Below are 15,340 nucleotides of genomic sequence, written 5' to 3'. Positions count from 1 at the left end.
TGTGGATATCTTTGCGGGGAAAGAAGGTGCTTCGGACTATCATACCACGGGAGGCTGCAATATTTCATATTGCTGGCTGTTATCATTCGATACGGCGTGCAGGCAGTTTCGCCCGATTACGGATCTGTACATTTCCTCCCTTCCTACCTGCGCTTCATGTCGCCGACAGCAATTTTCACGTCACGCGGCGAGCAGCCATCGTATGTTTGCTCTAACTGCGCGTAGAACGCTACTTTCTCGTAATCAGGTCTCCCTTCATGTGGGCAGTGGACGTAAATGATACTGTAGTTGAAGAAACGGCCCTTAACTCCTAACATGCACATCCTTACGTTGATCGGCTGCGACCCGATCGCACGTTGTCGCATCTTGCCCAATACTATAAATCTTGTGCCCAGTTCATTGGTGGTACCACAGCTTTGGTAGAAGGTAGCCGCTCGATGCCCGCTTTTCCAAACTTTCTGTCCAGTCCAAAAAGTTCCTGCAATGCCACGATGTCGAAGATGCGGAGATGTAGTTCGTCGTTAATTATCTTGTCACATCCTGCGAAACCAAGTGACTTGCAGTTCCATGTTCCAAGTTTCCCAACTTAGTCCTTATTTCGTCGCGTGGGTCTTTGCTGATTGTGTTTCGTGGTGGCTTGTCAGTCTTGACAAAAAGTAAAACACTATTTATGTTATTTTGTCCGACGTTTCGGTCCGTTTGTGACCTTCTTTAGGGACTCAAACGTTACAGTGTTCTCGTCCAGTGTGGTTCGGTAGAACCTGTAACTGTCGATTTGGTTCGAATTTTCCCGCACAATCACAGCCAAATTGGATGCCCTATTGGGGGAAACCCGTTCCGAAAATTAGCACTCCGGAATTTAGAACCTACTTCGAAAACGATCACCATTGCTTGCCGATTGCATCCAGTCGTATTTTCTCCTATGTTATCGCAATGGGGATTTTTACGGGTGGCTTATTGGGCCTACGCCAACACTCCTGTCTCGCCGGAGGGCCATCGTGCCAGTTCTGTTTAACTAGGACGACCACGCTGATTTGGCTACCACCTTGGATCTAGCTGGGTGTGGTGCAGCGCTGGATGCCAGAACAGACGCTGTTTGAGCCGCACCTCCTTGATGAACACACGCTCGGGTCGTACCTTCTCAATCTAACCGAAGTCAGAAGGACAACAGTGCCCAGGCTGCACTACCAGCTAAGCACACAACTCTTAGCTGGCGGTCTTTGTCATCGCTTGACCCTTGGAAGCATGAGGTAGGAACTTGTGAGGACCAGAGCTATGTTGGACGCTCTCCTTATCGACTCACCGTTTTGCAGCCCGGCACTCTCAGCTTGAGCTTTTTGAATCCACACGCGTTTCCATTTCAGTTACAGTATATTCCCGTTATCGGGATGGTATGAACCTTACCGAAACCCATGCACCACACTAACGGGCTTAGGGGGGAACAGATGATTGACAGTAATAAGTACCTGGAGTGGCACCGGGCAGCCTCTGAGCTCTGCGTTGATCAGCGCGCGCTAAAATCTCAAAAGTGTGACTTCACGTGTGCAGAGAGCGGATCAAAAGCAACATTTGCGCGGCCAGCAGCAGCTGAACGAACAGGCCGGATCGGAATTTAACGAACCGTGGCCATTTTTCAATTTTTATCATATCACGATTAAAGGAGGATATTATTGGTGCCATTTTGGTCAAGGAATGCGTGCACCCTTACTGACCTTGTTAACTGAAGTGGTTGCCTCTCCTCTGTGCGCGACACGATTTCGGAAGGCGTGAAAAATGTTCCTCGCCGAGACGTATGCGGTGAGCTGTCATGATTGATTACCTCTGGTCCCAACATGAGAAAGGGGCAGATTAATGCTGACCTGAGATGCGTTTTGCATCATCACTGGAAGGGGGAATGCAACAATGTGATATCATGCATTGGTTTGATTTAAATTGGTTTAGCTGATTTAGGCCTCCAAGTTTCCGAAATGATCACCGAATCGAAGACGATGGCGCAGCCTCCATCACCAATGAGCAAGGATTATATTCAGAGCGACCATCAAGCAATTCGGTCGCATTTTGGATAGCGGTCCTATCACGAGCATGCAATGCAGAATCACAAAATGATAATCTGCATCATAACTGTATGATACCGTTCTATTTGGAGAGAGTAATCGACATTTAGCATTTCCTAATACTCAACTTTTAACGAGATTGACTGAGAATTACTGCAACTGTAACTACGACCCACACCCTCACTCGCTTCCCGGTCCCAGCGAAAACGACTTCGCATCATGATGGTCGCATAAATTGATCATAACAATAATAGTTTTATTGATATTACCCCGCAATTTGTACCGAGTTCTAATGCACTTCTCGCAACCTTATGACACATCGACGGACGGCGCGCCGCGTCCCCGCTTTCCCCACCCACCCAGCTGAGTGAACTTTTCCATGTACTTAATCCACGGGTTGAGGGAGCGTTCAAGCTGTCAATAACGCCCGTTCGGAGTGATAAATTTGCGCAAATTATGATCCAGTCGGAAGGAGCGCCATCCATTCATTGCCAATGCGGCGGCAGCGGCGCTCGGCGACGGTCGACACCCGGTGGCCTTCTAAGCTGCGCGCAGTCACCCTCCAGAGTGGCGTCCAAGTGACCGGCCGGCCCGCTGCTGCTGCTGCTGGTGGTAGGTCGTCCGTCCGTCGATAACGACGACATCAATTGTCGCAAATTTGTCTATGGCTTAATTGTCGCTCGGAAGGCGGCGTCGTCGTCGTTGGTGGTGCGGTGGCTGGACTGCTGCTGTGGCAGATCATGCGTCAATCGACGAAATCAATATCGCGCGCCGTGCCGGCTAACCAGTCAACTAGACGAGACCACTTCTATAACTACTGAGGAGTGCAATTTATGAGACGTTTTAGAAACTAATTAACATGTGTAGTCTGGGAAATTTAGATAAAAATGCAATCTTATGCATGAAGTTGATGGACAAGTGAATGTGGGAACGTATTTGTCTTGTTTCTTTGTTTCATTGGTAACGTAGACACACTTTGCGTTTCATCGGAATCTAAGTTGGTAACGATTTCTTTAGAATTCAATGTGGCGGCAATCATAATTTCGAAATCGAAATCTATCACCTGCTTTTTTCCTTCTAGGTAAACTACTTACTTACTTTCAGTCCTGGGCACCCACAGTGCACAGTGGGAAAAAATAGGTATAAAACGCGAATAAATTCAATATCTCTGCTCGGAGTGGATGGATTTGAATGATTTTTTGACACAAACTGCAAAAATCTCTACAGTTTCAGATAAAAAGGGTGCCATTCGCCGCACGATGCTGGAAATCAGTGTTTTGGGCTCGTTTTACCCCGCGCTCTCTTTTTCACACCTTTTTGAGAAAATCCTCTTCTTTTCTCGACTAGCGTGCAAAATAAATGACTTATTCAACTCGTATTTGTGTAGAAACTTCCATTGTATCGGAAATTTGGCATAAGATTGCTCCTTCTCTTGTCGATTGCATTCCACTTCGGGCGGAGATGCATGTGAAAATTTAAAGAAATTGGGGATATCGGGGTTATTTGAAGATATTTCAATTTTTAAGACCGTGCGGTGAGCCAAACCAGCTCCATTCGATACTACGGAAGTTGTAACACAAACACGATTCAAATAGGGAATCGCGCTACTTGGGCGGTGGCTTCTATATTCGTCTGTTTTCCACTATAACTCAGTCAATCTTGAACCAATTGACACAATTCTTGGAATGCGGTGAGATAGGTATAGTATCTACCCGTGTACAAAATTTCAAGTCAATCGGTTCAAAATTGACCGAGTTACAGTGGAAAACAGACGAAAATAACAGACGAAGAAAACCACCGCCCAAGTAGCGCGATACCCTAAATCATTTATTTTGCACTTCAGGATTTTTCCAAAAAGGTGAAAAGAGAGAGTGGGGTAAAACGGGCGCGATATACTGACTTCCAGCATCGTGCCGTGAATGACCCCCTCCTTATCCGAAACTGTAGAGTTTTTTGCAGTTTGTGTCAAAATTTCATTCAAATCCATCCACTCCGAGCAGAGATATTGAATTTATTCGCGTTTTATACCTATTTTTCCCATTGTGCGGTGGTGCAGAGGGCCGAATTGAAAGATTTCCATCATGGGCGATTGACAGCCATTGCCTTCTGTGGCCAGGTCAAATTTCTGTCGACTTGCTAGATTTCGTTATTGAGGCTGCGTCGCCATGACCCTCTGGGTCTGCCTCTGCTGCAATGTCCTGCTGGGTTCCAGTCTTACGCTTGTTTGCAGATTTCGTTGCCACCCCTGCGTAGAGTGTGGCCGACCCACCTCCACTTTCGCTCCCGAATTTCTGTCGCCATAGGCTTTTGATGACATCGACGATGGAGCTCCTCGTTAGAGATCCAATTGTGAGGCCACCATGCACGAATTATATACCGCAGGTATCTTTTGATGAAGATCTGAAGCCGTTGCGTGTTATCCACTGATACACATCAGATTTCACTGGCGTATAGCAGCACAGATTTCACGTTCGAGTTAAAAACTCGGATTTTGGTGCGTCGACTGATCTGGTTGTTTTTCCATACATTTCTTAAACTCGCAAAAGCAGCCCTCGCCTTCTTGATCCGTACACCTATGTCGATCTTAGTGCCGCCATTTGGCTACCAAGATATTGAAAGCTTTCAACATTCTCCACTGATTGCCCAGCTACCGTAAAGCTGGAAGGGTTGACCGTGTTTACATCCAACGATTTGGTCTTGTTTACGTTGATGGTAAGACCTGCCGCTGAGGAGCGATTGGCGAGATCATCGAGCTTGCTCTGCATACAGAGCGCCGTTGAGCTAGGAGAGCAACGTCATCAGCCAATTCATAGTCAATTAGGTGCTCCACGGTAATGGGCTGCCACAGCAATCCACGATTTGGCTCAAGGGTCAATCGCACCTACTAGGATCTCGTCGATTACGATGAGGAACAGTAGCGGTGATAGAATACATCCTTGCCTCACTCCAGAAACGACCCGGATTGGATCGGACAAAACACCGTTGTGCAGTACTCTGCACGAAAATGCCATGTACTGTGCTTCAATGAGGCCGATGATTTTCTCAGGGACACCCTTGCGCCTGAAGGCTTCCCACATGGTTCCGTGATTGAGACGGTCGAAAGCTTTTTCGTAATCAATGAACATCAGGTAGAGAGACTCTTGGATTTTATTGATTTGCTCCAGGATGATACGGAGCGTGACAATATGGTCAACACAGGATCGTCCGGCACGGAATCCTGCTTGTTGACGTCGGAGAGTAGCGTTAATCTTCTTCTGTATCCGGTTAAGTATCACTTTGCAGAGGACTTTGAGAACGATGCACAGTAACATGATGCCCCGCCAGTTATCGCATGCAGTCAGGTCACCCTTTTTGGGTACCGTTACTAAGACGCCTTGTATCCAGTCGGCCAGAAAGGTTGCGGTTTCCCATATGTTGCACAAGAATTGATGCAGTAGTTGTGCGGATACTACGGGGTCAGCTTTGAGCATCTCAGCGATATGCGATCGACCCCTGGGGCCCAGTTCGATTTTATGCTACGGATGGCTGTTTCTATCTCCTGCACTGATGGAGATTCGGTGTTGACACGAGCAATGCGCCGAAACCTTGGCGGATCTTGCTGAGGTGTTGGTGGCGTAGCCGACATTTCTGGAGCTCGATTTGAACAGGTCGTATGTACTTTTGTCGATTAAAAATTCGATCAGTTGGATTCGCTTATTACAGCGAAAACTATTGAAATTAACCTTCATCCAGCCAACGTACATTTTCCACCTTCGGTAAAGCACAAAAATGGTCATAACTTTTTTGTTTTTCGATGGATTTTGATGAAACTTTCACAACTTCCCGAAAAACTCTTCTAGTTTTTGATGCCGGGGACATGGGTGCCTGGTCCACATGGTTCCGGAGTTATTCCGGATTGTCTTGGGGTACCAAAATTGGCCACATACTTTGCGCAAAGTATATCTCAAGATCCCGATGAGATAGAAGTATAGTGTCTTCGGCGAATTAGTTCAGCAGGTTAAGAACTAACTAGCAACGGCGACTTTGGTTCGTAATTCGGCCGCTAGGCGGCGCCAGTGTCAAAAATGTTCAAACCCTCATATCTCAGAAACCTGATAAGATAGAATGATGCTGTCTTCGGCAAAATTCTTCAGCAAGCTCAGAACTATCTGATAGTAAACTCTTTGATTTGGGATTTATCAACTAGGTGGCGCCTTGTGTCTGAAAAATTCAAACACGTATATCTCGATACCCTAATGAGGTACAAGCATGCCGTTTTCAGCAAAGTTGATCAGCAGGCTAAGAACTATCTGGCAATGACGTCTTTGGTTCGAGAATCGTCCGCTAGGTGGTGCCAGGGTAAAAAATGTTCAAACTTCTATATCTCAGAATCCTGATAAGATATAATGATGCCATCTTCAACAAAGTTCTTCAGCAAGCTAAAAACTGTCTGATAGTTGAGTCTTTGATTTATGATTTATTCGTTAGGTGGCACCGTGTGTATAATATTTAAACACGTGTTTCTCGTTACTGTTATATGCTAAAAACATGGCGTATTCTGTAAAATTGTTCGGCAGGTTGAGAGCTGTCCGAGAATGGTGACGCTAGGGGACACTAGCAATCAAAACATTCAAACAATTTTATCTCAAAAATCGGAAAACGTCCAGCAAATTGTTCCGAAAGTTAAGAGGAAGAAAGACGTATCTGGCGTCCTTGGTTCTGATATCATTCGATAGGTTCCGTCTAAAATTAAAAAAATACTTGTATGAACACCCTAATGAACAAGAAATATTCCATTTCCTGCATACTTGCTCAGCAAGAACCATTTGGCAGGATAGTAGACGGTCGAGCACGGTGGTACAAGAGGCAATACTCTAACACCGTCTTTGACCCCCTGCAGACAAGTTTTGTCACCCTACAATATTGCTTCTTTTGCTCCGTTTTTTCTTCCGAGAATGTCTCCGGGAATTTCTACAGCAACTCATCCGGGAATTTTTCCAGGAATTTCTCCGGGAATTCCTCCAGGAATTCCACTGGGAATTCTCCCAAGAACTTCCTCCAGCAATTTCTTCTGGAAATCTTTCGGGAATTCCTCTAGGACATCCTCCACAAGTTCCTCCGGAAAATCCTCTAGGAAATCCCCCAGGAATTCCTCCGGGGATTCCTCCGGAGATTTCGCCAGGATTTCCTCTAGGACTCCCATCAGGAGTAGGCAATTTCTGCAGGAATTCTCCGGAGAACTTTTCCAGGAATTCCTCCGGATTTTTTTCCAAGATTTTCTCCGGAAATTTCACTGAGAATTTCCCCAAGAATTCGTCCATAAGTGCCTCCGGGAATTCCTCCACGAACTCCTCCGGGAATTTTTTTAGGAATTTCTCCAGGATGTTATTTAGGAATTTCTCCAAGAATTTCTCTAGGAATTTTTCCAGGAATATATCCGGGAATTTTCTAAGGAAAACTTTCGGTTTTTTTTCAAGAAAATTCTTTGGGAATTTCTCCAGGAATCTCTTCCGAAAGTCTTCCGTGATTTCATTTTCTCACAAATCCCTCTGAGAATTTCTCCCAGAATTCCTCTAGGACTTCCTTTACAAATACCTCCGGGAAATTATCCTGTAATTCCTCCGGCAATTTCTCCAGCAAATCCTCCAGGAATTCTTTGGGGAATTTCTTCTGCAAATCTTCCCGAAAATCCTCCAGGAATTCCTTCGGGGACTCTTCTGAAATACCTCCGGGAATTTTTAAATAAAATCTTCGGGATTTTCTCAGGAAATCCTCTGGGAATTTCTCAAAGTATTCCACAGAGAATGCATCCAGGATTTCATCCAAGAATTCTTCAGGAAATTTCTCAAGGAATTCCTCCGGTAATTTCTTAAGCAATTCCTCTGGAAAACTCTTCAGGGAATACTCCTTCCTGGTGGATTCCCCGACGGAAATTCCTGGACGAATCTCTGGAGGAATCCCAGGGAGAAATCATGGAGAAATATCCAAAAGAATTCCTGGAAATATTCCCGGAAAGGTCCTTGGGAATCACCGGAGAAATTCCTAGAGGGAGTCGTAAAGAAATTCCTAGTGGAATTCCAGGAAAAATTTTGAAGTATTTCCTGAAGAAATTCCTAGTGGAATTTCTGGAGAAATTCCAGGGAAAATTTCTAGAGACATCCGCGGAGGAATTTCCAGAGAAATTCCCGGCGGAATTCCTGGAGAAAACAGAGAAGGAATTCCTGGAGAAATTCCCAGAGGAATTCCTGGAGAAGTTCTCAGAGCGTTTTCTGAAAAAAGTCACGGAAGACTTCCTGAAGAAAGACTTCCTGGAGAAATTTTCAACGGATTAAAAAAAAAAACGGAAGTGTTCCTGAAGAAATTCCCGAAGGAATTTCTGGAAGAAATTTAGGAGGATTTCCCGGACAATTTCTTGAAGAAATTTCCGAAGCAATTCCCGGAAACATTCTCGGAGATATTCCTAGAGGAACTCCTAGAAAAATTCTCGGAGAAATCCAGTCTGGGGAAATTCTTTAAGGAATTTCTGAGGAAAATCCCGAATTCATGGAGTAATTTCCGGAGGAACTAATCGAGGTATTGCTGTGGAAAATCTCGGAGGAAATCCGAAGGAATTCCTGGAAAACTCCTGGAGAAATTCCCAGAAGGAGTTCCTGGTGTGGGTTCTAGAGGACATCCTGGAAAATTTTCCAGAAGAATTCTCGGAGAAATTTCCAGAGGAATTCCAAGAGAAATTCCCGGAGAAATTCTTGGAAAAAATCCGGAAGAGTTCTTGTAGAAATTCCCGGAGACATTCCCGGAACTAAACGGAGCAATATTGTGGGGTGACAAAATTTGTCTACAGGGGGTCAAAGATGGTGTAGCGAATAACCTAACGAATATATCACGAATCAAAGACTCAACTACCAGACAGTTTTTAGCTTGCTGAAGAACTTTGTTGAAGACGGCATCATTCTATCTTATCAGGATTCTGAGATATAGAAGTTTGAACATTTTTTACCCTGGCGCCACCTAGCGGACGATTCTCGAACCAAAGACACCATTGCCAGATAGTTCTTAGCATGCTGATCAACTTTGCTGAAAACGGCATGCTTGTAGCTCATTAGGGTATCGAGATATACGTGTTTGAATTTTTCAGACACAAGGCGCCACCTAGCGGATAAATCCCAAACCAAAGACTTTACTATCAGATAGTTCTGAGCTTGCTGAAGAATTTTGCCGAAGACAGCATCATTCTATCTTATCAGGTTTCTGAGATATGAGGGTTTGAACATTTTTGACACTGGCGCCGCCTAGCGGCCGAATTACGAACCAAAGTCGCCGTTGCTAGTTAGTTCTTAACCTGCTGAACAAATTCGCCGAAGACACTATACTTCTATCTCATCGGGATCTTGAGATATACTTTGCGCAAAGTATGTGGCCAATTTTGGTACCCCAAGACAATCCGGAATAACTCCGGAACCATGTGGACCAGGCACCCATGTCCCCGGCATCAAAAACTAGAAGAGTTTTTCGGGAAGTTGTGAAAATTTCATCAAAATCCATCGAAAAACAAAAAAGTTATGACCATTTTTGTGCTTTTCCGAAGGTGGAAAATGTACGTTGGCTGGATGAAGGTTAATCAAAGTTGATACATGCAGCTGAATCCTCACAAAACAGGCTTTCCGTTGCATCATTAAAAGTCTCCAAAATATCTCTCATATTGCTACAATAACTAAAATAAACTGATCGAATTTTATATCGACAAAAGCACATACGACCTATTCAAATCGAGCTCCAGATTTGAAAAAGGTTTCCAAAGTTCTCGAACTAGCGTTTCATTTGGTCATCCGGGTCGGTTAGTAACTGTCCAGACGTGTCTTTCACGGGCATCGTAGCATTCATCTTGGTCCCACTAAGGCGATGTGAGACATCGTAGAGAAGACGGATGTCGCCGGTGTTTGCGGCTTTCTCGCCTTCGTCGGCTAGGGAGTCCGCCCACGCTCTTTTGTCCTGTCTACATGAACGTTCACTTCCTTCTCGAGAGCCGAGTAGCGCTGACGGGCTACGGCTTTGGCTCCTCGTATTTTCGCTCGCTCTATCGCGGCTTTGGCGTTTCTTCGCTCCTCTATCTTCCTCGAGGTATCATCTGTGATCCACTGCTTTCTTCGGGTGCGTAGCTCACCCAAATTATTGTCGCTGGTGGCGATGAAGGCGTTCTTGATGGCGCTCTATTGATCTTCTACGCTTCCACCTTCTGGAATATTCGCAGCACGGTTTTTTTTGTCTGTATCAACGAGATTTTAAGTCCTAGGCTAGTTCATCTCGGGACCCTCGTCTTACTTCCCTTCCGAAGGAAGAACTCACATTTTGCGAGTTTGTCGGGAGTGGGATTCGATCCCGGGACCTCGGCATGAAAGTCAAGTGTTCTAACCATCACACCAGGTCCGCTCCTCGCAGCACGGTTCTCTAGCTCCTCGACGAAGGTCCTTCTTAGCGCAGCGTCTTCCAGTCGGCGTGTGTTTAACCGGCAACCGATTTTCTCCTCCTTTCGCTGGATCCTGGTAATGCGCAGGACCTATATCAGGTGAAATGTTACTTCCCATGGCGCCTGTTAACCCAACTATCTACCTTCAGGACAACCTATGGGTCCACTTTCCTTTGGTGGAACTGTCCCACGTGCCCTGCCATTTGACCATGGACCTTTTTTTATATCTTTATTATCGGACCATGGACCTGCGTATGCCTCGTGTGTCGCGCATTTTGAAGCAGTCGATGTCCTCCCTGAAAAGTATACCGATAGGCACCATACCAGTGATGAAGCAGAGCGCATCGTGTGACACGGTACGGTACACGCTCGCAACCCTCAGGCACATCAGCATGTGGGTACTTTCCAGCTTACCATGGTAGCTTTCGATACTTAGCGTGGTGCCGGGTCACTACAGCTGTGGGTCGGGTCACTACAGCTGTAGAGGCTGTATGGCAGGCGTAACGAACGTGGCTACCGAAAGGTGAGCTTATCATCACATTCAAGTGTTCAACGGAGTACTTCAACGTGCTAGTGGAATCACCTACACTGATCACCGCTTGCTGCTCCGACTTTCGGTTGATCACAACCACCACCTCAGTTTTGTGGTGAGCCAACTCCATCTTCCTGTATCTCATCTTCGCCTCCACAGTCCTTAACCTCGATCGAATGGGCAGTAGCCAACTGCACTTCCTCGATCGATTCACCATAGACATCCAGCGTAATGTTGTCAGCTAAGCCGACGATCTCCACCCCCATTGAGAACTCTAACATCAATACCTCGTTGTACATGACATTCCTTAACACCAGACCCAGGATGGAACCTTGCGGAACTATTGAGGTAGTATGAAAGCGATTCCGACCCACCTCTGTGTCATAAACTAGTACTCGATTCTGGAAGTAACATCCGAGAATCTTGTACAGGTACCCGGTTATCCCCAGGCGCAGGAGCGCATCGACAATAGCCTTCAAACTAGTGCTATTGAATGCGTTCTTTACATCCAGAGTCACTACTGTTTGACAAATCCAGCGTCAGCTATCGCCCAGCTTCGTCTAGCGTGGAAGCGACAGTACGAAGAGATGGAGGCGGAACTGCAGCTTCAGGAAAGGAAAGGGAGATGCAGCGTGTGCGTTCGAGCAGTTAAAGGTGGAGCTGGAGCTGCATGGAGCGAGCTGAGGAAGAAGAGGAGCATATAGCTTGGCAAGCGGAAATGCTCCAGAAGAAGAAGGAACGAATTCGGGGGATGAAGGCGAACCAGGATTCATTAGAACTGTAAATGGCGGCCGTGGATAAGGAGTTAGTGGAACTGCCGGCCCAAAAATCCAAACCGGTGCCGAAAGTAGTCGTGGGTGCTTCAAAAGCGGGCCATTCCAGCAAAACCGACGAAAACGTGTTGAAGCTGAGTAAGACGAACGTGAGGAAGCTAGCACTAGGGTACGAAAGCTCCGAAGAGGATGCGGATGACGTCGATTCCGGTGATTCGGATCTGCAGAGCCAGAGTTTGGACTCGTCGATGGAGCGCAAGGTGAAACAACTGCGCGGAAGACAAACAGACGCAGCGCTTCGTCTTCCGCGATAACCTGGACGAGACACCGATCGTGTACGTCATGGACGTAGCGACATTCGGATCGACGAGTTCGCCGTGCTCGACACAGTACGTAAAAAATAGAAACGGCGAAGAGTACGCCGCACAATATCCGGAAGCGTTCGTTGGCCACCATTATTTGCTGGCATTACGACGATTACTTCGACAGTGCCGACACCGAAGAAGAAGCTGGCGCAAGAAGTCCGATTTTTCCACAAACAGGGCGGATTTGAAATCCGCAACTGTGTTTCCAACTCGTCAATAGTTCTACGCAGTCTAGGAGAGTAGGAGCCGGTGCATTTCAGCCGTGAAAAACAGACTGCTATTGTGAGAGTCTTGGGAGTGATATGGGTTCCGAACAAAAGCCGACGAAAAGGCTAGTCGCCAGTTGTGTGAAGGGATTCTTCAATCTACTCGGATTACTATCGCCGTTCACCATCCACGGCAATATCATCATCCAGCACCTGTGGCGGTCCAAGTGCGATCCCAATTCCTGGGAGCTGTGGAAGCAGTGAACGATATTGTTGCCGGGGGTTGAATCTTAGCACTCCACGTCTTCACCGATGCCAGCGAACACAGTTACGGCTGCGTAGCATATCTGCGAGCAGTCATCGTCGGAAATGCCCACTACAGCCTGATGATGTCCAGGACTAAAATGGCACCGGTCAAACGGCAAGCGATTCCCCGTCTGGAGATGATGGGCATCATAATGGGGGCCCTAACCGTTCTGGACACGCACTCCTATCAAATCAACCGCACCGTTTTCTAGACGAACTCGCGCACCGTATGCCGTTGGATCAATGCCGTTCAACATCGGTACAAGCAATTCGTCGCTTTCCGGATCGGCGGGACTTTTGTATCTAGCTGACGAGGGCAGAGGACTGGCGATGGATTCCGACCAAACTGAATATCGCTGGCGTACTGACGAAGTGGGGACAAGGTCCACCGTTGCAGAGCGACGGAGATTGGTTCAACGGACCGGCTTTCTTGCATAGGCCGTAGGATCAGTGGTCAACCCAAAAGGCGTTCATTGAGGAGACGGACGAAGAAGCCAGAGGTGTCGTGTTGTTCCACGGAGCGATCGTCGGCAACTCGATTTCCCATTGGACGAAGTTGCTCAGGGTGACAGCGAGTGTGGTGCGCTTCATCGACAACTGCCAGTACAAATGTAGACGAGAGCCAATTGTGACCACGTGGGTGAAAGCCTCACTCGGGCAAGAACCACCGACGAACCGACGTGACAGCTAGAACAAATAAATTCAAATTTGTTGTCCGCGATGCCATGATGAAAAATAGCCGAAAACTATCGCCACCTCTATAACGGCTCGCGATGATTTGATAGCTCGACACCAAACCCCCGTGTGTTCATATAGGAAACGGTTCGTGTCTGCGCTGATTTGACAGAAGCGATCGCTCGCTTCGCTGGTCGACCGTTAAATTTGGGGGGGGGGGGGGGGGGGGCAGTTTTGGATCGCCACTGTCACGTCGGTTCGTCGGTGCAAGAACTTCGACTGGCGGAGGTACCATGGACCAACAGACTGTTACGACATTAATTACACTGAATTATAGCTAAAAGCATAGTCCACTGCAACTTCGAGTTTGCTAACTTGAGGGTCCGAAAATCCGTGTATAGGACTAGCCGTAACATGCACTTTGTTGAATAATGAACATCACATAACCCCTTCTTTGGACCATAACCTTTATAAACTAGGGAAAATCGGTCGGTTCAGTTGAATAGATGGCAATAGAATGAATCATCCATTGATAATAATAATTAGTTGCCAATTATAACAATATTTTTATTGAAATTATAAAACAGTAATAATATTAAATATTACGGAAATATTTCATCGCTTTTGCATTATATATGAGCATAACGAAAAGAACTTGAAGAGAACAAATTATTTTGAAAATTTTCAGTTACTATTTTATTAAACAAGAAGACTATCCTGAAAACGACCACCAACATTCCCGTCACAGTAGATCTCCATCCTACTTAAACCCTACCAGCCAAATGAGACAATCAAGCGCTTTTTCTTGTTAGAAATAATCATTAGCCCTAGGCCATCCCACTCCCCAGCTTCGTTAGCTGTTTTGCCAGGATCGAAACCCTAACTGCAGGTAAAGGTAAATCACACTTCGGTCGTTGAGCCGTCCTCTTCTGACACCTAAGTACAACGATCCGCATGTGGCTCAACTCCCTCACCGTCGTCGTCGTCGGCGGCCTTGCACTGCGTCGTCATACATACTATGGGCGGCAGCAGGTCGATCGCGTTGGTCGTACGCCTTGCGCATCCCCGGACCATATTTTACACGCTTAAAACGCCTTTTAGAAAGCTTTTAAGGTTTTCATTTCTTTCCTTTATAAGCGTAAACAATCTTTGTGCTCTTTTCCGTACCTGACGCGCGTTTGTCGCGCGTTGAACGGCTGGGAATTAACGCCTGCTGGCCACCGCCGACGACGACGACGTGGTCGTTGTTGTCTGGCTGTCGCTCTGGGGACAGAAATTATTCGATCAGGTTAGAGACACCTCCGAGGGGTCCCTCGTAGGTAGGTAGGTAGGTGATTCTTCTGGTCGCCGCTGTTGAGCACTGACTGTTCCATGGGCGTGCGACAAAGCAAGTCGAATTTATGGGATGTCTTCTAGATGGCGCGTAAAATGATTCACCAAAGTCGAACGACAATCGGACCCCCGGAGGTCCGCAGCAGCATTGCTGCTGCTCTGCTTCCCGATCGGGGCAGGGCAGTTGCTGTCGCAAGAAGAAGCCCCGAAAACAACGAATAAACAACATCAAAAGACGATAATCCCTGTGGTAAGTCGCGTGGCGTGGGTGACTCCCACATATTCCGCAGAAGAGAGCTGCTCATCATCGTCATCGTCGTATTCTTCGTTTGCTAGCCGGTCGGGGAGTCATCTTCACCGGTAGACAACAGCATCGTCTTCACAACCTCTTACTCCCAGCGCTGCACGTGGGAGCAATAAGATAAATTTCTTGGTAAAAATGTTGACTATATGCACTCCAACCTCGTGTTCAAGAGAAGGGGTTTTGGGGTTTAAACTTCTTCCATTACCGAACACTACTTTATGTAATTATCACGGAAAGGACATTATTGCTGGAATTCTTTTTATAAGTTTGGCAAAAATTCTTCTTAAAATTGCTAGAAATTTCTCCAGTAACACCGCCAGAATTCCCTTGAGGATTCCATAGGGATTTAT

The 15,340-nt window shown here is 46.5% G+C and overlaps 1 protein-coding gene across 1 annotated transcript; it reads left to right on the top strand.

Moving 5' to 3' along the window:
• The first annotated feature begins 12,469 nt into the window (after positions 1 to 12,469).
• LOC134290383 (uncharacterized) lies at positions 12,470 to 12,891 on the top strand. The gene is made up of 2 exons (XM_062857510.1): positions 12,470 to 12,633; positions 12,693 to 12,891. Exons 1-2 carry the CDS (start codon positions 12,470 to 12,472, stop codon positions 12,889 to 12,891), a joined length of 363 nt encoding a protein of 120 aa, XP_062713494.1.
• The last annotated feature ends 2,449 nt before the right edge of the window (positions 12,892 to 15,340 follow it).

Source organism: Aedes albopictus, chromosome 3, assembly GCF_035046485.1.
Source record: "Aedes albopictus strain Foshan chromosome 3, AalbF5, whole genome shotgun sequence".
Classification (NCBI taxonomy): Eukaryota; Metazoa; Arthropoda; class Insecta; order Diptera; family Culicidae; genus Aedes; species Aedes albopictus.
Note: the sequence above shows the minus strand (reverse complement) of the source record. Positions and strands in the feature narration are given on the sequence as shown.